Below are 23,821 nucleotides of genomic sequence, written 5' to 3'. Positions count from 1 at the left end.
TGCCCCTCCCCGCTATGGGTGGGCATTACCCAACCTGTTGAGGGCTCTAAAGGAGCAAAAAGGCAGAGGAAGAATGGATTTCCTCCCCCTGCTTGAGTTGAGACAACAGTCTTCTCCTCATGCTGGTCTGCCTGGGCAGGGCAAAGAGGAAGACAGGAAGGGGAGTTTGGGGAAGATAGCTGAAGACGGGGACTTTTTAAGCATTTATGATGCAGGGCCTGGCCCTGTGTGGGGAAGGAGGGTTGGCAGACCACGGCAGAGCCTGATTTGGAACTTGGCTCTGGTTCTGGGGCGAAGGGGCTTGTGGTCCAAGGTACATGCTCCCAGGTCTTCAGGACTCCCCCAAGGGCCTGGGGTCTCACACCGTTATTTAAAAAAAAAAAAAAAAAAAAGAACTATGCTTTTATTTGATGATAGCTCAAAGAAATCATCTACAGGATGCCTTTTATTTTCCAAGCACAGCTTTTCATAAAAAGCAATGTCCACCTTTAATACATGCTCTAATACATAGACTTGTGTTGGGGGCTGCCGAGGACACTGGGAGCCCCGAGGCCCGGGTGCCCTGGTGCTCAGCACTCCTCGTCATCTTCAGAGTCATCCTGGGCCTGCTGGCACACCTTTGATGTCCGGGGGGTGGCTGGGGGCCCTCCAAGGGTGGGGGCCAGGTTCACCCAACCAGGCCCGCGAGGCAGCTGGTGGCTCTCATTCAGTCTGCAGACACGGTAGTTCTCGTAGTGGACATTGTGGGTGATGTCCTTTAGGTCTTGGAGGTGGGAGCTGGGAAATGGGCAGCAGTTAAGCCCAGGCCCTGCTGCAGCTTCCCCCTGGGGTCCCCGTAGCCCCCCTGCCGGGCTCCCCCATCCTCACCGGATGAGCAGGTCTCTCAGGAGGGGAAACTCACAGTGCGCCAGGTTCTCCACTGCAAGACAGGACGCAGTGCGCTGGCCCTGCCCTGCCCGCTTTGCCCTCAGTGCGTACCGAGTAAGTGCCCGCTGTATGCTGTGTACCCCCATTATCCACCACATCCCTCCCCCCACATTTCTCACTGTTTTATCCCACCTCCCATTCACTCGTTCATTCATTGCTTTGTTCCCCAGTGCCTGGTACTGGCGGTTCCTAAAAGAGGTGAATCTATGAATCCACTAACCATTATTGTATCCTTAATAATTACTACATTACTACTTTACATTATATACCATATATACCATGTATATTACATCCTTTTAGTAATTATATTGGTAAATTGCAGGCTCAGGCCCTGGCTCCTCCCCCTTCACTTCCCAGTCTCCACCCCAGGGAGGCCTCCCGCAGGCAGCCCTCTCTCCCACCCCACTTTGTCTCATTGTCTCATCAGCTCTATGAGGACAAGAGCCCTGCCAGTCCTCCTTTCATTGTATCCCCTCAGGAACCACATATAGTCTGCCTGGCACGCAGTAGGCCCACAGTAAATTCTGGTGAGTGCCTAGGGTATCTTCTGGGTGCTGGCCATTGTGCAAAGCAGTGGCCTGGCCTGTCCCACCACCTTCCATGTACAGATGTGCAGTTCATCTACTGCACCAAAGCAACTGACTATGACGTTGATGTTGTCATCATGCCCACTTTATTGTGAGGAAACTGAGGCTCAGAGAGTTGGGGAACTTGCCCGAGGCTTCCCAGCTGTAAAGACGGACTTGATCCCAGGTCTGTTTCCTGACTGTGGACTTGCCCACTCTGGGCCCTTCGATAGATGCTGAAGGTGCCAAAGGCAGTAGGATGTGCCTGGCTTTTCACCCTCCCCCTCACCTGCATTCTCTGCAAGGTCCCTGCACTGACCTTCAATGATGCCCCACTTGGTCTTCCGGCCCAGGACACACCTCCCATTCACCAGGTGCTCTCGGTCAGCCCCGACCACAGCAAAGGGGATCCGGTCCTGCAGGAGATGAAACAGAAGGGTTGGCCTTGCCTGGGAGGTAGGGAGAGAAGTCACTGTGGGAAAGGCACATTGTCCTCTGTAGAGAGAAAAAAAATGGTAGAAGGAGCACAGAGATCTAAAGGCAAAAGACACGGGGCATCTGGCTGGCTCGGAGGAGCCTGGGACTCTTGATGTTGGAGTTGGGAGTTCAAGGCCCACATTGGGTGAACAAATAACTTAAAAATAAGACCTTAAAAAAAAAAAAGTCACCAGGTACAAAATCTCATCAATGGCTCGGTTTCCTCATCTTGTCAAGGGGGAGTCAGGACGGCACATACACAGGCTTTGTGAATGTTTGGGAAGTTTACCCAAGGCCACAGTAATAACATAATCTTGCAGATGGCCCATCTCTTACCTCGGAAACAGGAGCTGTGACCACCTCCATCAGTTATCGTGAGGTTAAAAGACACAGGTTTGTAACCCAGGGCTTGGCAACCTACAGTGAGTGACCCAGATTCAGCCACGCCTGTTTTTCCATGTGGAAAGTCTGTCGGCACGCGGCCCATCTAGTCATCTGCTCTGGTCCAGGCTGCTTTCCTGCTGCCACAGCAGACAGTGGGGGCTGTGCAGGGACGGCGTGGCCCGCAGAGTCTAATACCTTTATCATCATCTCGGCCCCCTCACACACACACAAAAAGACATCTGGGGGTGCCTGGGTGGCTCAGTGGGTTAAGCCTCTGCCTTCGGCTCAGGTCATGATCTCAGGGTCCTGGGATGGAGCCCCACATTGGGCTGTCTGCTCGGCAGGGAGCCTGCTTCTCCCTCTTGCTCTGCCTGCCTCTCTGCCTACTTGTGATCTCTGTCAAATCAATAAATAAAATCTTTAAAAAAAAAAAAAAAAGACGTTTCCCGAGCCCTGCTGAAAATTCTAGTTGTTCACTTGCTTGTGGTCGGAAGTGGAGAAGACTCGAATCCATAAACTGCAAAGTGCTGTCCAGGGCTTTGTTTTTTTATTTCTCTGAGAGTTAATTTGAAATGAGGAACAACACGGACGCTAACAGGAGCGAGCTATCTGTTGCACACTTATTTGGCGCCAACCTGTGGCAAACCCTCAATGAATGTTTGGTGTCTGGATGATTTACTGAGATGTCAGGTTTGTTCTCCTTGTACTTCCGGTTCCATTCCAGCTGTGGCCAGGCTGCTGCCTTCACAGGTCTTGGGGCAGAAAACAGATTGTGGTAGAGGTCGAGGCTCTCTTAGTGTTTCAGAGGAACTCCTGTTCATTGGAATGTATGGAGACACTCGGTATCAGCTGGGAAGGAGGGCCTCCATGTGCAGATGTGCGGGTTGTTTACTGTACAAAGGCAACTGGCCTTGAGGCTATGTAGGGCCGTTGCCCTGCAGGCTAGAAAAGGTCCCCTGGGGAGGGAGTCAAGTCTAGGGTGATGGATGATGGATGATGAATCCCAGGCCTTACCAGGGTCCTTTGTACGATCCAGACAGACAGACATTAGATGTACTGCAAGGACAGCAAGGTGGGGGTTTGGAGTCCTAATTCACTTGATTTGGGGAAAAAGAAGATATTAGCTACTTTCCCCCTCCCCCGCTCCTCTTTTGGAACAACTTTACTGAGATAGAATTCCTGTATCATAAAATTCACCCTCTTAAAGTTTCAGCGGCTTTACAGGTACAGTTCACAAGACTGTGCCCCCATCCCTACCATCTAATTCCAGAGCATTTTCACCGTGCTGAGAAGAAACCCCACTCCCATTAGCAGTCACTCCCCATTCCCCTCCCAACCCCCAGCCCCTGGCAACAACCACTAACCTACTTTCTGTCTTTGTGGGATTTCTCTGTTTGGGACATTTCGGACGGAGTCCTGTCGTGTTTATATCCTTTTGTTGTCTTGCTCCTTTCAGTTAGTTTCATGCTTTCCAGGTCTATACACGTTGTGGGAGGTTTTCTTTTTTTTTTTAAGACTGAAGAATATTCCATTGTGTGAACGCACCACGTGTGTTTCTCCGTTCATAAGTCAGTAAGACACGTGCATTATGTCCACTCTTGGCCTACGGCAAGTATTTCCGCCAGGAACATCCGTGTACACGTTTTTATGTGAACATAGGTTTTCATTTTCTCTCCGGAGTGGGGCTGCCGCTGGGTACTCTGCTAACTTAGAGCTTAACCTTTGGAGGGACTGCCACATTATGTTCTGTTTGGTCTTCACGCCTGGGGCATGTGCAAGTTCAACTTGTCCACATCCTCACCAGCACTCGGGATTGTCTGTCATTTTTGATCGCGGATGTCTTAGTGGGTGTGAAGTGGTATCTTGTGGTTTTGATTTGAGTTTCACTTATGACAGGTGTTACAGAACCGACATCTCTTCGTGTGCCTCTCGGCCATCTGTTCAAATTCTTCGGGGGAATGTCCATTCAAAACCTTTGCCTAGGGGTGCCCAGGTGGCTCAGTCGGTGAAGCAACCAACTCTTGATCTCAGCTAAGGTCTTGATCTCAGGGTTGTGAGTTCAAGCCCTGCCTTGGGCTCCACACTGGGTGTGGAGCCTACATAAAAAACCAAAAACCAAAAAACTTTTGCCCATTTCTAAAGTGGGTATTTATCTTATACTGTTGATTTGTAAGAGGTCTTTACAAGTCCCTATCACATACATCATTTGCAAGCATTTTTTCTCGTTCTGTGGGTGGTTGCTATGATCCATTTCTTGGTCACTTTTTGAGTCTGTGGATATGTGGAGGTTCAGACCTGCTAGGAGTATGTGCCTCCCGCCACCCCCCACCCCCACCGAGCTGTAGAGAGAGATGACTCTGCACATGGGAAGGATGAGTGGAAAGAAAATCACCCAGCCTCGGTCACACCAGCCTGCCCACCCGGTCAGGGCCTCCTACCCGGATCTTGCTGTTGAGGATCCTGTCGTTGATGTCCTCATCGAAGCATTTCTGTGGGTACACCTCGATGCAGTGGGTCCTCAGGTTGTGCTGGATCTAGGGATGCAGGTGACCTCATCTCATCCTGTGTACTCTGCCTCCTCCTTGCCCCCACCGACCCCATCACCAGGGACACCCAGATCACCCTGTGCCTGAAGCTCTCTCGCTCCTCAATGGTCAGGCTGTCAGCCCGGGCAATCACGGGCACCACGTTCACGGTCTGGGACAGCCGCTGTAAGAATTCAATGTCCAGGGGCCGCAGGCTGCTCCGGTGGGGGTGATGGCAGCGGTGAGTATGAGTGGGGGTGGCAGCCCCCAGCCCACGCCGGGGACTCTCCCTCTTCCACCTCCTGCTCCTCCTCCTCCTCTCCGTCCTGGGTAGGGGCCCTCCCCCAGCAGGCCCAACAACCTCACCAGTGCCCTGTGGGCGGCACGAAGTACACGCAGCAGTGCACCCGGGTGTCGGGGATGTGACGTTGGCGGGTGATGAGGATCTCCTCCTGCAGATACTGCTCATACTGTTGGTTGATGTAGCCGAGGATGGGGTCCCAGCTGGGGCCGCAGACGGACTAATCTCAGAGTCCCACCCCTGGGAGCCCCACCCCATTCCCTTGCTAGGAAGCCCAATGGCCCTGGTCAGCCCAGGACGCAGGACTTTCAGTCCTGTACAACCCAAGGCCCTTGGTTACCCAGGCACCCTCCTCCTACTCCCCGGAATCATCAGAGAGTCCCCCTGCCGTGCTCAAGCTGGGGCCTCAGTTTCCCTGCTCCTGAAATGGGGACAATATGAGCACTTACACTTTGCAGGGGTGTGGCACTGAAAGAGCTAAACTGTCACAGCCCAGTTCATTGCCACAAGGATCTCCGGTGTCCTCTCCCTTTGTCCCTTCTGCCCTGGTTGAGCTATTGTCAACACAGCACCCCAAAAGATCCTTTTACGAACAGGAATGGGAGCATATCCCTTCTCTGTCCACCCTGCAGTGGCTCAAGGAAAGCCAAACCCCTTACGCTGCACTAGCAGGCCCCACGCCATCCCACCGCAGTTTCCTGCCTGCCCTCTCCTCCTCCTCTCCCTGCCGCTCACCACACCAGCCTTCTGCCAACAAACCCACCACAGGGCCTGTGCATGTGCCACTATGCCTTGAACACTCTCCCCCGCGTTAGCACGCGGCTCGTTCTCGCATCTCCTGGCAGTCTACCCAAGTGTTTCCTTATCTGGGAGGCCTTGCTTGATCATTCTGCTTAAAACTGCAATTCTCTGACTGCTCCTGACCCTTTCCACTTCCAGAGACGTCCTGCCTGGATGACAGAGCTGAGGCTCTCCCCATGTATAACTGATTTACTGTGCTCACTGCTCCACTGCCCCACGACAATGTAAATTTCAGGTTGAAAAAGATGTTCATCTGTTTTGTTCATTGCTGTGTGCCTGAGTCTAGAACAGACCTGGCACACAGGATGTGCTCTCCGAGGCACCCTGTGCAGGCCTGGCTTCTTGGGAGCACCGAAGGAGCAGTCCCACCGTCTCTGCTTCAGAGGTCCTGCACTTGGCTGAATGTTCTGTAGTGGCGGTTTCATGATTCTTCATACTTTTTTGAACAAGGAGCCCCACATTTTCATCTCTCTGGGTCCCCCAGATTATGCAGCCAGTACTGATTGTGTGTGTGCGTGTGTGTGTGTGTGTGACCAACCACTGTCACGGGGTTGGGGTCTCATCAAGAGCTTAGAAGCACTCTGCAAGGTGAATGTCAACATCCCCAAGTGACAAGAAGGAAACTGAGGCATGGAGAGCTTCCATGAGCAGTTCCAGGTTACATGGCTGGAAAGTGGTCTAACCTGGAGGTCCTGGCGGTGTGGGCTTCTAACCCCTACTATACCATAACCTTGATTGAGCAACTATTTTGTATGCTAGCCAGCAAGCTCTGACATTCCGTACTTAACTCCCTTCAGTCTTGGAGGGATGGTTGCACACACCCATTATACAGACAAACAAACTGAGACTCAACGATGCCACAGCCGGGTTAGGTTGCTTCAGGGCTGGGCTGTTTCCCAGAGGCCAGAGGGGCAGGGGCAGAGACCACCAGGACTCGGCCCCCACTCCCAAGGACTCACCACTTGTCATTGTTGATCTGGTCCCCGAAGCCGGGCGTATCAGTCACGGTCAGCTTGAGCTTCACGCCCTTCTCCTCGATGACTGTGTGGGGAGAGCAGAGTGGAGTGAGACTGGCTGGGGTGGAGTGGAGTGGGGTGGGGAGGGGGGTGGGAGGCCACTCACTGTGTGTCACCGACTGCAGCTTCAGCGTCTGGGGTATAGGCCTCTCCAGGTCCAGCGCAGTGGACTTCCATATCTTGGACTTGAAGAGGGTGTTCACCATTGTGGACTTGCCCAGCCCGCTCTGCCCTGGGGGTAACCGGGGGACAGCAATGGTGGGGGACTAGTTTTAGGCAGTGCTTCTCAGGCTCTTAAATAGTTTTAGAAAGTGAACTGTTTTGTAAGCATAACATACGGAGAAGTGGGTAATATCGTCAGGGTCCCCCTCAATGTTAACCCCCCCTTCTTATTGAGGCAAAATTCATACGATTAAAAAAAAAAGAACCATTAGTCACTTAAAGTGAATAATTCAGTGGTATTTAGTACATTCCCAGTGTTGTGCACCCATCACCTCTGTCTAGCTCCTGTGAAAAATAACCCACGTCGTGGGGCTTAACCGACTGAGCCACCCAGTCGCCCCCCCCAGAAATGTGGTCTTAACTCGTAGGTCAGGAATTTTTTGGCCAGAATCAATGAGGTTTGATCACATGGGGCTCTCCATCCCCCAAAGAAAAGGGAGGTAAACCACCGGGGACCCCGGCTTGTCCCCTAAGGGAAAGCAGCCTTGCCTGGAACAATCCTTTCCTTTTACTAATTTTCCTTGCACCGCCCCCCTCCGCATTTCTTATAAAAACCTTCCAAAACAACAACGACACAACAACAGCCCCAAAGCCTTATAGCACAGCCCCGTGGAGCTCCCCTCTACTTGTTGGATGGGATACTGCCCGATTCATGAACCATGTAATAAAGCCAATTAGACCTTCCAACTGACTAGGTTGAATTAAAAATTTTTTCTTTATTTGAAGTAGGCTCTGGGGTGCCTGGGTGGCTCAGTGGGTTAAGCCTCTACCTTCAGCTCAGGTTATGATCTCAGGGTCCTGGGATCAAGCCCTGCATCAGGCTCTCTGCTCGGCAGGGAGCCTGCTTCCTCTTCTCTCTCTCTCTCTGCCTCTCTGCCTATTTGTGATCTCTGTCAAATAAATAAATAAAATCTTAAAAAAAAAAAAGAAATATTTGAAGTAGGTTGAAGTAGGCTCCATGACCAGCATGGAGTTCAATGTGGGGCTTGAACTCATGACCTTGAGATCAAGACCTGAGCTGAGATCAAGAGTTGGACACACGACCAACCATGCCACCCAGGCACCCCCGAATTTTGTGTGTATGTGTTTTAACAAAAACAAACACTTGCAAAAAAGTTTGCAAAAAACCCTAAAACAAATCATTTGCATTGCCCCCAAAGAAATCCCACAGTCGTTGGCAGTCCCTTCCTGTTCTCTCCCCGTGGTCACCCTTGGCAACCATGAATCTGCTTTCTGTCTCTGTGAATTTACCTATTCTGGACATTTCCTACAAATGGAATCATGCAGTATTTGTCCTTTTGTGTTTGGCTTCTTCCCCTAAGTATCCCATTTTCAGGATTCATCCATGTCATACCAGCTGTGGGGGCTTTGTTCTTTCCCATGGCTGAATAATGTTCCATCACAGGAACAGACCACATTGTGTTTATCCATTCAAGCTGATGGGCAGTTTAATGCGTTTCACAAATTGAACAGCTCATGGACACAGAGAGGGAGCACATAGCTCCCCACAAGCCCACTCACGCCCCGTCTCAGTAGCTATAAGCCCCAAGACCCCAGGGACAACTGCTTACTGCCCTGACTTTCGACAGCTGGGCAAGGTTCTGCTTCCCCTTGTCTTAGGGAATCACACAGCATGTACGCTCCTGTCTGGCTCCTTTCGCTTGATGCTGTTTGGTGAGATACACCCAGACTGTCTGTTGTTGTAGACAGCCCATTCTCCCTGCTCTGGGGGCTTCTCAAACTCTGCGGACCACACCTTGCAGGAGGGAGCACCTTGCTTCACAAGGACACACCTTTGTGTAGCTAATGGACGTGGTCCTTAGGGATAAGCTATCCTATCTGGGGGTCACACTTGGCTTCTGTCGCCAGCAATACGGCAAAACAGAATTGAGCTGTGTGATCCGTGGCAAATACAAACCAGATTTTGCAGCCGTGGGTTTGCCAAAAAGAATGCAAAATGTCTCATGGATCATTTATTACATGAATTACATGTCAGGTCACGATAGCGTTTTGGAATAGTCTGGGTTACGTAAAATAGGTGGTTATAATTAATTTCTCCTGTTTCTCTTCACTTCTTTAAAGGTAGCTACTGGAAATTTAAAAAATGATGGTACATAGCTCCTGTTATATTTCTGTTGGACAGCACTGCCTTAGAATGGTACTCTTCATGGGTGCTACATGCTCCAACCTTTTATGTTCTGTTGTAGCTAGTTTATTTTGTTAAAATTGTAGTTTTGGCCTACAAAATTAATTTTGCATATATAAAAAGGCAATTCTGGAGGACCTCCTGAACGCCAGGCCCTGTGCTAAGCCGGATGAGGAAAGGGGGCAGAGAGGGGTCGGGGACGGTGCATAAGGTCACCCACTGGTAGGTGTTAAGGGCTGGGACCAGGATCTGGGTCTAGGTGTTCACCACTTCCTGCCACAGCCTCCCCTTTCATTGCTCGGTTTGGGTTTGACTGGGGCTTTCTGGGTAATTCTTGTTTTTTAATGCCTCAGGGTTTCTAGATCTTCAACTATGACACCTGGTAAGGGACCATTATTAGGCCCTTTATGGATAGGGAGACGATGCTCAGACAGGTGAATAATGTGCCCAGGGCCCATAAGGTTGCACCCATTGGTCTGTCCTGTGAGTCCCCCCGCCCCCCGCTCACTCACCCACTACCATGATGTTGAACTCAAACCCCATCTTCATGGCCTTGATCTTCAGTTGGTCCAGCACAGCATCAATGCCCACATAGCCAAGTGTCTCGTAGGGTGGGGTCCTGGGGCTGGAGGGTCTTGATGAGCAGGGGGAGGGGGACTGTCTCATGGGTTCCATGGGGCCAAGGACACAGCAATGCCTGTCATTCAGGTGGGTGGGAAGAAGGGGGTCACTGGGGCCCCAGAGAGAGACCCCTGGATTCTCATTTCTGGACTCTGGCTCCTGAGCTCTGTTGCCAGGCACCTCCTACACATGATACCTCCAAATCTACCCATCCTCCACATCTCCATGGCTCAAGGGCCTTGGGGTGAGGTTCCTGGAAGAGCTGCCTTTCAAGGGAGGCTGAACCCTTCCCTGAGATGCACAAGCCCACAAATCTGTTCATCCCCCTCCAACCCCCTCCCCCAGCTTCTTCCCGCCCCCACCCAGTATCTCAGGCAGGATACTTGCTCGGCTACTCCCTACCACCTCCTGCAGAATGTGACCAGCCTGGCAAAGCCCAGGGTCTGGACCCGTGGTGACAGAGAGAAAGGGAGAAGCAGCTTTTGTGTGGCACCTGATGACCTTGGGACTCTGAGGGAGCTTCAGGAGGCTGTTCTGTCCTGGCAGACCCTGGTGAGTGTGGTGAGGGAGATGGGACAGGGTGACAGTTAACTGAAGAATCCGGGCTCCACCCCTTTCCCCTCAAGGGGGTGGGGGGTGAGGCGGGGGCTCCTCTACAGCAGGGAGCTGAAGTCAGGGACAGGTAAGATCCTCCAAGGTCCTTTCTGAAAACTACCCTAAATCCTTACAGTGACCCCTGCTTCCTGTTATATAGACAGGAGCCCAGGGCCTCTGGGCAGTTCCCTCACCCAAGGTCACCTAACTGGACTAAGCAGGCTTCAGCTGGTCCCTCTGACTTCCAAATTCATATCCCTTAACCCCTCTGCTGGGAGAAGCCAACCTGTGATCCATAGCCGGAAAGCAGAACATCTGTGTGTCCTCTTCAGTCTGTCCACTGCTGGTGCTAGCCCTGAAAATCCAAAGACTGATCTAGGAAACGGGTCACCCCACACGTAGTCTGTGCGTATGTTGCTCTGGGGGCTCTGAGGTAGTAGCTTGTTTAATAATCATCTAGGCACCGTGGAGCCGGTGCTGTCACACCCTCCAGTTTACAGAGAGGGTCTGAACCAGGTGTTCAAGGTCACCTAGTGAGGAAGCAGTAGGGTGGGTGGGATCTGAGTCCACGTTCTCACCTTCTAACGCCTCTTCTCTTGTTCACAGGAACATCTAGAATTCCAGGGTGTCTTAGAGAATGAAAGCCCCGGTGATTCTGGTCCAGCCCACAGCTGATGAGCTGCCCTCTGTAGCTGGGCCATGAACTCTCCAGTTTGCCGTAGTCCTCACCCCTCCCTAAAGTGTCCCTGATAAGATGTTTCTTATACCAAGAGCTGGCTCAGCTCTTTCCCACCTGTTTCCTGGCGTGCGAGCAGTCCTCAGTAGTGCTGGCAAACATTTTCTCTGAAAGCCTGTGTGTCATAACATCTCTATGGCATGTACCCTTCAGCCCTGTTGTCTGAGTGGGAAAGCAGCCACAGACAGGCAAAGGGTGTGGCTGTGTGGCCATAAAAGTATTTACAAAAGCAGGAGGCGGCCTGCTGACCCTGCTCTGCCTACGGGAACTCACCCAAGTCTGCCCCCGTCCACTCACCTCCACTGTCCTGAGCCCCAGCTAGCCTTCTGTCCCTCTCTACCCAGGCCCTTCTGCTCCCCCACCTTCTATACTATAAGGCAGAGGCTCAAACTTCACCTTCACAACTTGAGGCTGGGCAGGGCCTGTGGCGGGAGGACTGAGCAGAGCCTGCCCTGGAGCAGAGAAATCTCTCAAGCTGTCAGTCCCCAGCTCTGGAGGGATACAGGAGCCTGGCTTCCTCCTCAAAGCGAATGAGAATGTTATGTGTGGACGACTGAACAGTAATGGGGACTGCTGGACTGGCCCTGAGCAGGAGGAGATCTGGCCTCTGGAAATGTCCCTTAAGGAAGTAAGCCACTCTGGAGAGAACACCCCTCCCCCTGCCAAAAAATCACATGTGAGTGGCAGTAGGGTTCTGAACAATTTGTGGGGGGGAAGCGAGGCTCAGTAGGTGGCCACTCTCACTGCAAATGAGATGATCAGGTTTACAGAAAGCAGCAGTCACCTGCAAGGTGCCCTTGGCTATGCGGATTGCGAAATGCCCAGGGTAAAGTGATCTGAGCAGTATGAGCCTGGCCGCTGAGCCCAAAGGTGTACAAAGAACAGAAGACTGGGGGGGATCACACCCACAATTTGGGTGAGTAACACACGGCCATCTAGTGTGTGTTTCCAGAGCGTCTCATCGGGCTAAGAAGTGTTAATGTGGATTATTCCGTTCGGTCTTAAGACGAGAAGGGGGATGCTATGTATATACCCATTTTAAAGAAAAGGATACTGAGGCAAAGATGATCAGGGATTGTGCCCCAAGATCACACACCGGTGGGCAGTAAGGGCTGGGAGCAGGATCCAAGTCTGGGGGGTCTAACCCACGTGAAATATGTCCTGCCACATGACCCCCCCCACCATTGCTCTGCTTGGGTCTGGGGGCTTTCATGGGGGTTTTTATTTTTAACAGCTTAAAATGTCCCAGATTTTCTTTAATGAAAAGGTCTGGGGCGCCTGGGTGGCTCAGAGGGTTAAGCCTCTGCCTTCGGCTCAGGTCATGATCTCAGGGTCCTGGGATCGAGCCCCACATTGGGCTGTCTGCTCGGCAGGGAGCCTGCTTCCTCCTCTCTCTCTCTCTGCCTACCTTCCTGCCTACTTGTGATCTCCCTCTGTCAAATAAATAAATAAAATCTTAAAAGAAAAGAAAAGAAAAGAAAAGGTCTTACCTCCCCAACCCCACCATGGGGAGGTCTTACTTTCATAATGGGAATGAAAAACAAGAAACAAGGGTCTGGATGGGAAGTCTAAGGGTCAGTGGGGAGAGGAGTGGACAGAAGGCCTCTTGCCCACCCAGCCCAGCCAAATGGTGGGGGGACAGGGGCCACAGCTGCAGACCCCAAGGGGCAGGGGCAGAAGGAGAGAATCTGAAGCAGATTCTATAGTAAGCACAGAGCCCGAGGCACGGCATGGAGCTCACTTTGGGGCTCAATCTCACAACCCTGAGATTATGACCTGAGTTGAAATCAAGAGTCAGATGATCAACCAAATGAGCCACCCAAGAGCCCCAGTGCTTCCCTCTTTTTAAAAATTGAGGTAAATGGTGGCTCGGTTGGTTAAGCATCTGCCTTCGGCTCAGGTCATGATCCTGGGGTCCTGGGATCGAGCCCTGCATCGGGCTCCCCACTCAGGGGGAAGCCTGTGTCTCCCTCTCCCACTCTCCCTGCTTCTGTTCCTTCTCTCGCTGTCTCGCTCTCTGTTAAATAAATAAATAAATAAAATCTTTAAAAAAAAATTGAGGTAAAGGGGCTCTTGGCTGGCTCAGTCAATAAAGTGTGCAACTCTTGGACTCAGAATGTGAGTTCAAACCCCATGTCAGGTGTAGAGCCTACTTAAAAATAAGGAAGTATGGGCATCTGGGTGGCTCAGTGGGTTAAGCCTCTGCCTTTGGCTCAGGTCATGATCTCAGAGTCCTGGGATCGAGCCCCGACTTGGGCTCTCTGCTCGGTGGGGAGCCTGCTTCCCCCTCTCTCTCTGCTTACTTGTGATCTCTCTCTCTCTGTTAAATAAATAAATAAAATCGTTTAAAAAAAAATAAGTAAATAAGTAAAATTGAGGTAAAATTCACATAAAATTAACCATTATCTGTTCTTTTAAAAAAAGATTTATTTACAGAATACCTGGGTGTCTCAGTCCTTAAATGTCTGTCTTGGGCTCAGATCATGATCCTGGGGTCCTGGGATTGAGCCCTGCATCAGGCTCCCTGCTCTGCGGGAAGCCTGCTACTCCCTCTCCCACTCCCCTTGCCTGTTTCCCTCTCTCGCTGTCTCTCTCTCCATCAAATAAATAAAATTAAAAAAAAAAAGATTTATTTAAGTATTAGAGAGAGACAGTGGGGTGCGGGAGGATCACAGGGAGAGAATCTTCAAGGAGATTCCCTGCTGAGCATGGAGCCCAACTCGGGGCTCAATCCCAAGACCCCAAGATCATGCCTTGAACCAGAACCAAGAAGTCGGACACTCAACCGACTGAGCCACTCAGGCACCCCCTCTCCCACCATTATCCGTTCTTTCTTTTGAGCAGATAGGTGGCAAACCAGAATTGAGTGCATTCACAATGTCATAATGCCACCACCCCTGTCCCATTCCCAGACATGTTCATTACCCTAAAGGACACACTAAACACTCACTCCCTTCCCCACCCCACCCCCCGAGTTCCCCATCCCCTGGCTAACGCTAGTCCCTGGATGTGCCCGTTCTAGATGTCTCCCAGAAACAGAACCCCACTCTGTGTGGCCCTTTGAGTCTGGCCTCTCTCACCATGCGGCATGTCTTTGAGGGGCATCCGTTTTGTGGCAGGTGTTAGGACCTCATTTTTCTGTGTGGCTGAGGAAGGGCCCAGTATGGACAGATCACATGGGCTGTTCCCACCTTTTGGCTCTCGAGATGAGTGCCGCTGTGAAAACATTTGTGCCCAAGTCTTTGAGAACCTGTTTGCAGTTGTCTTGGGTCTACACCTGGGAATGGAATAGCTGGGCGTTTGCTATCACCGCATGTGACCTTTTGAGGCACTACCTGACTGCTTTCCATAGTGGCTGCAGTGCTGTCTCTCCTTTGGCAATAACACTCTGGTTGCCTCAGAATGACCCTGCCTCTTGCAACAGGGCTTGGAGACGTCGAAATGGGATGGAGGGGTTGTAGGGATCCAGGGCAGGAGACCCTAGAATATGGTGGTCAAGGGCTCTGGGGTCTGAGTGCCTGGGTCCCAGTTCTGGCTTCTCTGCTCACTCTGGGTATGGCCGGCAGGATCATGCCTCCCACAAGATGTTTTCATCCTAATCCTTGGAACCTTGGAGCAAATATGTTAACTTACCCGGCAGAAGGGACTTTGCAGACGTCATTCCGATCGTGAAGTCATCCTGTGGGCCGATGTCATCACAGGGGTCCTCGTCATAGGGAGGCCAGGAGGGTCGGGGCCGGAAAAATGAGGCTGCAAGCAGAGACCCGGATGGACGAAGGGACGTGCATGGCCGCTAGGAGCTAGAAAAAGCAAGGAACAGATTATCCTCTAGAGCCTTCAGAAGGATCACAGCCCTGCTGTTGTTTCAGACTCTGACCTCCAGAACCGTAAGACAATAAATTTGGATTGTTTCAAGCCGCTAAGTGCAGGGGTGATATGTTCTAGCTGCAATATGAAATGAGTGCATCAGGTGTGTGACTTGAGCTGGTTGCTAGACTTCTCAAGGCGGCGCCTTTCCTATCTGTATGTGGGGAGAATGGGAATAGCCCCTTCAGGATTGCCGCAAGGACACATCTGGTAGTGGATGTACAGCGGTCTGCTTGGTCCTCAGCCTAGCTGAGACGTTGTCCCCTGCTAGACCACAAGCCCCAGAAATGTGTCCACCTGGGGCAGGGCCAACCTCAAGTGCTGAGCAGTCTTGGGCCCTTGGTGGGCCTGGATGTGTGTGTGCTGAAGGAAGGGAGAGTGAGAGCTGCCTCTGTGGTCAGTGTCAGGCCCGCAGGTCCCCAAGTCCCGGGGGAAGAGCTCGTTTGAGAGGCCAAGCATCTTCTCTTAAGGATTAATGTGAAGATTAGAATACAGCAAATAAGGACACAGAAGACTCCTAGTACGGTGCTGGTAAATGCCACCTGCATTTGGATGTGGAAATGGAAAGGGATGTGGAATGGAAACCACTTTCCCTCCGTCCCGTCTTCACTCATGAAGTCCACAATGGCCCGGGGCACACTGAGTTCCAGGCTGCTTGTCTGGTCTACTGAAAAAACATGAAAAATCCCAGAAGGAAGAGGGTTTCGGGGCCCGTGGCGCCCTCCGTGGGTCCTGCAGCACCTGCTGCTGTGGGGAGGCTGTGAGCACACCTGCTAGGGCACAGGCCCCGCCCTCTGGAGTCTGGCCGCCCCCTGGGAAGGGTGGGACCGGTTGCCAAGGTGCCAGGGCCTCAGGCGGCACCTATCGCGGATCCGGAAGCAGGAAATAGTTGGTGTTTTCAGGACCTGGGACCTGCCTGGCTGGGGGAGCTCGGAGGCTGGTGGGGGTCTGGGGTGGGGCTGCCCGGGGGAGTGGGAAGGGACAGGGCAGGGGCCGAGGGGTGGTGTGGGAGGGGGCAGGCGCAGGGCAGGGGCTGGACTGCGGGAGGCCTGGATGCCGCCCAGTCCCAGAGAACAGGGTTCTGAGGCAGCCCTGGGGGGCCGGGGCAGGTGGCACCCAGAGGCCTCGAGCGGAGATGGACTTGGCAAAAGACCTGGAGAGAGAGCTGGAGACCACAGCCCAGGAAGTGCTGGGGAAACTCAGGAGCGGTGAGCTGTTCCAGTCCAACTGGGACACTGCTGCCTTCATCATCTTCCTCATCTTCCTCGGTGAGTGTGGCCCTGGCCTCTGGCCCCCCCTTGGCCTCCTGTCCTAGGCCTGGCCGAGGGCCGTATCTGGACACCCGTTCCACCCCCAGGCACCGTGTTGCTCCTGCTGCTGCTGGTCTGTCTCCACTGCTGCTGCCATAGCTGCTGCAGCCGCCGCGCTTCCAGACCCCGGAAGGTGAGCCCCGGGCAGGTGAGGCCCGCCAGCGGAGGCAGCAGCCTGGAATTGCACTGTGGAGAGGGGGTTGCTGGGGCTCCTGTGGAGAGGGGCCAGCTGGGCACACACGAGGAAAGCCCGGCCAGCCCCGTGCTTCTTTTGCAGGAACACCGCAGGGGAGTGGATAACTTGGCCCTGGAACCTTAACGCAGCGAGCCCCCAATCCCCCCCGTCCGTGTGTCCTGCTGGCAACAGTGCTGATGACTTGGTTGTCTGGAACTTGAGTCTGGAGTGTGTTCTGAGCTTCCCTTCAAGGGGTGGGCCATGTGGGCACTCACTGCTTTCTCCCGATGCCCACCTGCTCCCCCACAGCTTTCAGCGGGCTGGACTGTCGCTCTAGGTCACACAGCTACTGCTGACAGGAGGGGAAGCTGGGCTCCAACTCAGTGGCCCGAACCATGAGGCCGAAACCTTGTCCCCAGCCCACTCAGTCCCTTGGCAGCCTGGAGGACCCCCTCAAAGGTGGGACAGGAGGCCAGGGGCTCCGTCGTTGGGTATCCCACCCAGGTGCTAATGATCAGGGATCCCCAACTTGGTCCTCACTCAGATAGATAGATAGATAGACAGACAGACAGACAGACAAGACGCTCCAGGTAAAGTCAGATGATCTTTATTTCCTGGAGGCCTTGTCAGGGATTCGGAGCAAACACATTCAAGGGCACCACAGCGAGGCGGTGGATGGTTCTGTCTGCCCTCCTGATTCCCAGCTTAGGGCCCTTGCCCACTCCTCACCCTCCAACAGAGGGGAGAGTACGGTTGCCCGTCACCATCCTGGGGCAGGTCAGAAGGCAGAAAGAGGAAGGAGGAGGAGAGCCCTGGGCCTGGCGCCACCCCAAGTCCAAAGGTTCCCGCTGAGAAGGGAGGGCAGGGTTTGGAATGTGGGCCACCTCTGGGCTCTGCCTTCCTGACCACCCCCCCGTAAAAGAAAAAGCAAGCCAGCATCCCTGTCTCTCCGTGCTTCCAGTGCTCATTTCCATCTGTGCAAATGTGATGGGCAGGATGGGGCAAAGAGAAATAAATAATAGCCCACGCTGCCTGGTTCTGGCTCTGGCCAACGTTCCTGGGAGGGATGGGTGAGGGGGGACAGGGGCCATTTCCCTGGGGGTCAGGCTCTTGGGTGCTCTGCTCAGAAAGGCCTGTAGCTCCAGTAGCTGGAGAACACGGAGATCTAGGGAAAGAGGAGGGGGGACGTGGTAAGTGGAGATATTAGGTGGCTTGGCCCCTACTATAGCCTGTGACCCAGGTTCAAGGTCGTTCGGGGGCAATGTGTCAGGGAGAGGGTATTGCTGCTCAGCAACACCGTGGCCCATCTGCTCGTGTGTGCAGAAGGTACAGAGAACCTGAAGATTTGAGGGTGCTTTGGAAGTGTGACAAGAGCCCCTGGGATCCCTCCAAAATGAAATGACTTAGTAGCCTAGTATCTGCTGGCCCCATCTGTCTGAGAGGACCGCCCCGCACCCACAGTCCCCACAGCCCACCTTATCCTTGAGCTGCTGGCAGAGCTGCAGGGACACAGTGAAGAAGACTAGGGCGTCGTTGAGCCACGGGATCACACACTCCACCTTGTGCACGTGGCTCACCTCCAGGCGCTGGGAGCCCCACTCGCTGGAGGGAAAAAAGGAGGGTCCCTGGGGGTGGCCTGATTAGCCTGGCCCCCCGGCCCCCAAGGTGTGGAAGGTTGGGGCGGGCAGGGAGCTGCAGGGCACCATACTTACAACATGGCCCCGGGGCTGTGGAGCACGGCGCCTCCAGCGGGGCGGAAGTTCTAAGCAGAAGAGCATCAGACCCAGTCAGGACCGAGAGGCTGCAAGGCACTTAGGGGTGAGGGGGCGAGTGGGGTCCTCCTCACCTTGGTGGAATTGGGCTGCAGGACGTGCAGCTGGTACACGGTGAGGCAGAGCTTATTGAGGTTGATGTAGACATTGACGAGCAGGTCGGAGGGCAGCGCTGGGGCAAACATCCGCTGGGGACAGGGACCGGGCAAGCCGGTGGCATGAGGGCCAGGCAGGCACAGCTTCCCCAGGACTGCCTGGGGGACCTTATGTCCCAGCCCATGGACGGGGGCTTCCAAACTCTTCACAGGTACCCCGGGGAGCTTCCTGCACCAGGCTTGGGAACCACTGACCCAGACCCGGGGTATTTGGGGGATGCAAGATGGAGGCCCAGAAAACTGCACAGACCTAGACCTTCAACTGACAACAGTTTGGGGTTTCCAGGACCCCATCACACCCCTGTGTCCCTCCCAGGGGCAAGCTGGGCTCCTTGGTGGGGATTCCCTCTCCTGGAGCAGGGGCTGGCCTAAGGCACTGACCGTGAGGCCACTGGCAGCGATCTCAGGCAGAGTAAGGGTGGCTGGCGTGGTGAGCCGGTTGCGGGCTCTGGTCAGCTGCAGCATCACAGCGTCCATCAGCTGCGGGGAGGTGGCCGGTCACAGCTGCTGCGGGGGCAGCCCCCACCCTCTCACATCAGGGAAGGACCAAGTCATGGTAGCGCCCAGCTCCTGCCTGTGTGGTCCCACTCTCACGGCCTGAACCCCCATCATGTGGGGCCTGTTCAAGGGGCAGATGTTTGGGCTCCAGCTGCGGGCGGGGGACGGGACGTCTGCACTGTTGACCATCTGTGCAGGAAGTTCTACTGCATGGGGTCCCAGGTGCTGGTCCAATGGGGAATGGAAGACGGAAGCTCCCTGGAGTTACTCTCAGGGGCATGAGGGCTTTGTGGATGGGGTTGCAGGCAGTGAAGGAGCTTAGAGGAAGGGGCCTTAATCCAGGCTGGGTGCAAGGAGCCAAGGGAGGCTTCCTGGAGGAGGTGATAGGATGGGTAAGTTGAGGTCCTAAGGTGGGCACCAGCCCCGTTTTCAAAAGTAAAGCTCCAAAGTGGTAAGGTCACATAGCTAGTCAATGGCGGAACCATCTGGAACTCATCCTTTTCCTTTGACAGGACCAAAGCTCTGGCCAGAACTCCTCAGAGCCCCAATTTCCACTGCTTCCAGATATTGTCATGGGAATGGGACTGGGGATGACCTGGCTTCTAGGAAAGGGAAATTTTGGGTGGAGGCCTGGGGGCCGCACCGCCTACACCCAGAGTGGTGGACTGGGTGTCCTAGATGGACTGGGAGGGACCTCAGTCCATCTAGTTGTAAGTTTTCATAGAGGACCCAGAGGTCCAAAGAGGGCAACTGAATCACCTAAGTCAGGGACAGAGCTAAAGCATGAATCTGAGGCATGTCAATGCAGCCCACCCCTCCACACCATGTGAATTCACTTTGCGAATTACAAGGCTTTCTCTCCGTCTAGGAGGGCTACTACTTCCTGAGCATTTGCCAGGGGCTGCTTCGCCTGCATCATCACAACTGCCAGTCACGACACCATGGCACCCTTTTGTAGGTGAGGCTGTAGAGGCACAGAATGGCTAAGAGAGTGACCTGGGGCTGCACGGCTCAGTGGAGCCCTGGAATCAGAGCCAGGTCTGTGAGTCATTTGACTGACTGCATACACACATCTATCGAGAGCTGATGGGGCGACCATTGGCTGCACCTGAGGCTGTTGGGCGCAGAGCTCTCCAGGGGCCTGGTCAGGGGTCAGGACCAGGAGTAGGGATCCTGCTTCTCCTGCTCCTGCAGGCAGCTCACCTTGAGAACCTCTGCTCCTGTCCTGAACTGGTAGCTTTCATCCCGGTTGGCGAGGAGGTAAATGGCCTGGCTTACGTGGTTCCTGGCATCCTGGATCTGAAAAAAAAAAAAGCCCACTGCAAGGTCAGTGGGCTGGGCCTCAGGAGGAAGAGAAGCCAATTCAGAGTAGCCACAGTGTCCAGGGCCCCCGTTGACAGGGCCTCACTCTGATGGACTGTCCTCCTGGGAGGGCTGGGGTTGGTCTCGGCTGCCTGACCCCTCTCCACCAGCTGTCCTCTCTGTGCTCACTGAAAGCCAGGCCCTGCCTGGGTGCTGGGCATACGGCACAGACCGGCAGGCCTGCCATAGCTCACCTTCTAAAGGAGGACCGATAATAGCAGAGCAAAGGCACAAGAGGACAACACACTGAGTGACTTGCATAAGGACAAAAGGGTGACTCTGCAGGTTGGGGGAGGAGGAGCCTCTTTAGATGGATGTCAACGGAGGCCCAAGGGAAGTGCCTCTTGAGCATCACCCAGTGAAGAATAAAACGGTGAGAGGACTCCAGGCACAGCGATGAGCATGGGCAAAGGCCCTGAGGTGGAGGGGCAGGGTCCAATCACAGAGGAGTGTGGACTTTGTCCCCAGGAGCCATTGGAAGCCCCTGGAGGCTCTGTGAAGGGGAGTTCCGTGTGTTTCCCACTGGGGCCCAGAGGCCTACGGACAGAGCAGGTTCCCACCTCCCTCCAGGCTAGACTCTGGAGTCCCAGGCACTGCCTGCCCCAGCTTTGCTGCTAGGCAACAACTTCCCAGGCTTGCCGCAGCCTTAAATCCCCCTTGGCCACCCCAGGAGGCCTCAGTGCCGGTCAGGCCTGCCCCTGCCTGCCCTTGTGGCTTGAGCCCTGGCAGGAAAAGGGCCTGATTACCTGTTGCAGCTTCCACTGCTTGTCCTCTCGGAAGGCAAAGTGCAGTAGCTGGTTGTTCCGGGGAATCTTCAGATTCACGTCCTGACGAGCAAGAGCGTATAAGCAGGAGGACCCCTCTCCTGCTTATGGCCACTCTGAGCCCTTGAGCAGGGGGCAGACATGGCACGAGTGTGGTAGCTCAGGCCCCAGCCAATCCACAGGGCAGAAAGTCTCCCATCCTCCCTGGCACTTGGGGTGTGAACAGGGAGGTCAGGAGACAGGAACTCAAGCCCAAAAGGAACCACAAAGAAATGAAAGGGAACAGAGACAGAAAGGGGAAGCTGGGAGGAGGTGGTGTGACTGTGGGCAGAAAGGGAGCATGGGTACAGGCCAATGGACTGAACACCCACTACTGGAGGAGAGGCACCTTCCCCCATATCTTGGTGCCTAGCACAGACGGAGCTCAGATGTTAGCTGATTCCACTTTGAATTGGGGCCAGCCTAATCCCTCCAATGCCCACGCTTCACTGGGCCCAGACTCAGGGCTAGGCCGTGTGCAAAGCATCCCCCTTCCTGCACCTCTCACTGAAGACACACACCAATTCCAGAGGAGGTTTAGTGGGGTGGGTTGTTATTTTACAAATGAGGAAACTGAGGCACAGAGAGGTCAAGGATCCTACCCAGGACCACAAAGCCAACAGGTAAAGGCAAAACTCAGCAGGAGGCCCCCCCACTCTTCCCCACTGGATCCTCCAGCAGCAGGGAAAGGGAAGAGGGGCTGGGGGACTCACCGCCTGGCTCAGCGCGTCCCCTTGCAGAGTCAGCACGCCCTTCACCTGGTCTGTGCTGCAACACGCGGGGGTCAGAGCAGTGCCTGCGGCTGCCCTTTCCCACCACCTCACCCTCCCAGCAGGTTGCCCCTGCTGTCACAGGACGGCCCAGGCTGCCCCACAGCACACCCTCTACATGTTGGGGCTGAAATCAATCTGCATGGCAGGGTCTTGGCAGTACAGCCTCCCCTAGAGGGTATCCCAGGTGTCCCCCTCACAAGCAGTCCATCCCTCCTGTTCCTGCTCAGCCCTGGCTCACCTACAGCTGCCGAGGATGAAGTTCTCTTGCTTGGCAGGCCCCTCGGTGCCTGCACCAGAGCATGGCAGAGTGAAGCGGAGCGAGGCCTCCTGGAGGGGCAGAGGGGAGTGGAGTAAAGTTGACCCAATCCAGCTCACCTCTCCTTCCAGAAGCCCCATTCCTGGGTTGGCTAGGGGAGGGACAAAGTAGGCTAGTTTTCCAACCTCCAGGGCACCTTCCCATTTCTCTGGCCCTTCCCCCACCACCTGAGTTTCAGGTCCTACCAGAGTGGATAGCTGTTCCTTTCACATTCCCTGGATGCCTACCGACTGCCCAACTCAGGGATATAGAACAGAGATGACCTCCAGGCTGGGTTAAGATGCTCCAGTGTGGGGGAGCAGAGTCAGGGAAGGACGGTACTCATGGTAACTAGAAATTCTGGCGATAGCAGGCAATGCCTGGACATTTTTGTGACTTGTCTTCACAACAGCCCTGTGACGCCAGTACTGCAATCTCGTTCTTGCGAAAAGGAGGCCCCATGAGGTTGAGTAAGGTGCTGAAGACCTTGAGATCACAGCTTCAAAGGAAGTCTTCCTTGAACCCAACCCTGACCGCCCAGACCCCCCCTAGCCAGGGGCTCATTCCAGGCCCACCCCACCATGCTCACACGGCTGCTTGTGATTAAGTGGGCAATCACATAATGATGCCTCCACCGTACGCCAAGTCCACTGGGGCAGGGCCTGGTCTGCACAACGCGCGTCGCGTCCACAGTAGGCGCTCGGGAGGCAGGCGCGGCGCCCCGGGAAGGAGCCGCAGCCCGGCCGGCCCGCCAGAAGCCTTACCTTGAGGATGTCCTGCAGCTGCCTGAGCACGGCGTGGACCTCGTCGTGCAGCAGCCAGCGGAACTCCTCCTCCTGCGGAGACAGGCCAGCGGTCAGTCGCCCGGGCCCGCGGGCCCCCACCCGACCCCGTCCCACCCCGTCCCACCCCGTCCGCGCGCCTCACCAGCACCGCTCGCTCCGCCGCCGTCGCTGCCATCGCGGTCGCCATCGCCGCTGCTCGCCACCCAGGGACCGCCACCCGCCAGCGGTCCGCCAGAGGCTCGGTCCACCCGCCGTCCGTGCGCCCGCGGCGCGCTGGCCCACCCCCGCCGCCGATTGGCTGCGCGCGCGCCCGCCCCGATCCCGGGCCCCCTCCCCCGCCTCAGACCAGCAGAGCGGGGGCTGCGTATCGAGACTGGCGACTGCGCGAACCCGCCTGCGCCGCCTCTCCCAAGCCGCCGCGGGCACCTACCGCGGGCGCAGGGCGCTCGGGCGCCGCTCCCGCTGGAGCTCAGCGGACACTTATCCCGCCCCCTCCCGGCAGTGATACGGCGCCCTGCTCCGCTTGCGCCCACTGATTGGCCAACGGGCGGCTTGTTCTCGCCGCTTCCGGCGATTGGCAGGCAGGGCGGCCTGTTCCTGCTCGGCCGTGCCCTCCGCGCGCTGGGCTCTCCGGCTGGGAAGAACCGGCCGGCTGAGCTGTCCGGACGCTCCCGACCCTCCTCCCTCCACCGCTGGGCGTGGAGGGTCTG

At 54.9% G+C, this 23,821-nt stretch overlaps 3 protein-coding genes across 8 annotated transcripts; 1 reads left to right on the top strand and 2 right to left on the bottom strand.

Moving 5' to 3' along the window:
* Positions 1-413: 413 nt before the first annotated feature.
* On the bottom strand, positions 414-15,339 carry SEPTIN12 (septin 12). Of its 2 annotated transcripts, none has more exons than XM_032327450.1 (10): positions 14,950-15,339; positions 9,878-10,062; positions 7,104-7,229; positions 6,941-7,022; positions 5,246-5,383; positions 4,977-5,094; positions 4,793-4,888; positions 1,813-1,909; positions 868-919; positions 414-777 (listed from the first exon to the last, which is right to left on the bottom strand). In XM_032327450.1, the coding sequence occupies exons 2-10, from the start codon at positions 10,038-10,040 to the stop codon at positions 570-572; spliced, it is 1,080 nt and encodes a 359-aa protein (XP_032183341.1). In that variant the 5' UTR covers positions 10,041-10,062; positions 14,950-15,339; the 3' UTR covers positions 414-569. The 2 variants fall into 2 exon arrangements, with proteins under 2 accessions (XP_032183341.1, XP_032183340.1); XM_032327449.1 differs by lacking the exon at positions 14,950-15,339 and adding an exon at positions 10,480-10,643 and having other exon boundaries at positions 416-777.
* SMIM22 (small integral membrane protein 22) lies at positions 10,600-17,703 on the top strand. Of its 5 annotated transcripts, XM_032327454.1 has the most exons (5): positions 10,600-10,668; positions 11,187-11,992; positions 16,293-16,451; positions 16,541-16,641; positions 16,771-17,703. In XM_032327454.1, exons 3-5 carry the CDS (start codon positions 16,319-16,321, stop codon positions 16,810-16,812), a joined length of 276 nt encoding a protein of 91 aa, XP_032183345.1. In that variant the 5' UTR covers positions 10,600-10,668; positions 11,187-11,992; positions 16,293-16,318; the 3' UTR covers positions 16,813-17,703. The 5 variants fall into 5 exon arrangements, with proteins under 5 accessions (XP_032183345.1, XP_032183346.1, XP_032183343.1 ...); XM_032327455.1 differs by lacking the exons at positions 10,600-10,668; positions 11,187-11,992 and adding an exon at positions 16,005-16,119; XM_032327452.1 differs by lacking the exons at positions 10,600-10,668; positions 11,187-11,992 and adding an exon at positions 16,009-16,123.
* Positions 17,260-23,406, bottom strand: ROGDI (rogdi atypical leucine zipper). The gene is made up of 11 exons (XM_032327451.1): positions 23,254-23,406; positions 23,091-23,162; positions 22,270-22,358; positions 21,972-22,026; positions 21,202-21,282; positions 20,297-20,392; positions 18,977-19,075; positions 18,515-18,628; positions 18,381-18,430; positions 18,144-18,270; positions 17,260-17,833 (listed from the first exon to the last, which is right to left on the bottom strand). The coding sequence occupies exons 1-11, from the start codon at positions 23,296-23,298 to the stop codon at positions 17,792-17,794; spliced, it is 870 nt and encodes a 289-aa protein (XP_032183342.1). The 5' UTR covers positions 23,299-23,406; the 3' UTR covers positions 17,260-17,791.
* Between the last annotated feature and the right edge of the window lie 415 nt (positions 23,407-23,821).

This window comes from Mustela erminea, chromosome 20 (genome assembly GCF_009829155.1).
Source record: "Mustela erminea isolate mMusErm1 chromosome 20, mMusErm1.Pri, whole genome shotgun sequence".
NCBI lineage: Eukaryota > Metazoa > Chordata > Mammalia > Carnivora > Mustelidae > Mustela > Mustela erminea.
This window is presented reverse-complemented; position numbering and strand designations above follow the sequence as displayed.

What these genes read in the sequence shown, in the direction of transcription:
- SEPTIN12 (XM_032327450.1), bottom strand. Translation starts at nt 10,040, where the DNA reads ATGGAACCCATGAGACAGTCCCCCTCCCCCTGCTCATCAAGACCCTCC. An exon ending in GTGCCGCCCACAGGGCACTG is followed by an intron (nt 5,095 to 5,245) that starts GTGAGGTTGTTG and finishes CCACCGGAGCAG; the next exon opens with CCTGCGGCCCCTGGACATTG. An exon ending in GAGAGAGCTTCAGGCACAGG is followed by an intron (nt 4,889 to 4,976) that starts GTGATCTGGGTG and finishes CTGCATCCCTAG; the next exon opens with ATCCAGCACAACCTGAGGAC.
- SMIM22 (XM_032327454.1), top strand. Translation starts at nt 16,319, where the DNA reads ATGGACTTGGCAAAAGACCTGGAGAGAGAGCTGGAGACCACAGCCCAG. An exon ending in CATCTTCCTCATCTTCCTCG is followed by an intron (nt 16,452 to 16,540) that starts GTGAGTGTGGCC and finishes TTCCACCCCCAG; the next exon opens with GCACCGTGTTGCTCCTGCTG. An exon ending in GGAAGGTGAGCCCCGGGCAG is followed by an intron (nt 16,642 to 16,770) that starts GTGAGGCCCGCC and finishes CTTCTTTTGCAG; the next exon opens with GAACACCGCAGGGGAGTGGA.
- ROGDI (XM_032327451.1), bottom strand. Translation starts at nt 23,298, where the DNA reads ATGGCGACCGCGATGGCAGCGACGGCGGCGGAGCGAGCGGTGCTG. An exon ending in AGCTGCAGGACATCCTCAAG is followed by an intron (nt 22,359 to 23,090) that starts GTAAGGCTTCTG and finishes CTGCCCCTCCAG; the next exon opens with GAGGCCTCGCTCCGCTTCAC. An exon ending in CACAGCCCCGGGGCCATGTT is followed by an intron (nt 18,271 to 18,380) that starts GTAAGTATGGTG and finishes TTTTCCCTCCAG; the next exon opens with CGAGTGGGGCTCCCAGCGCC.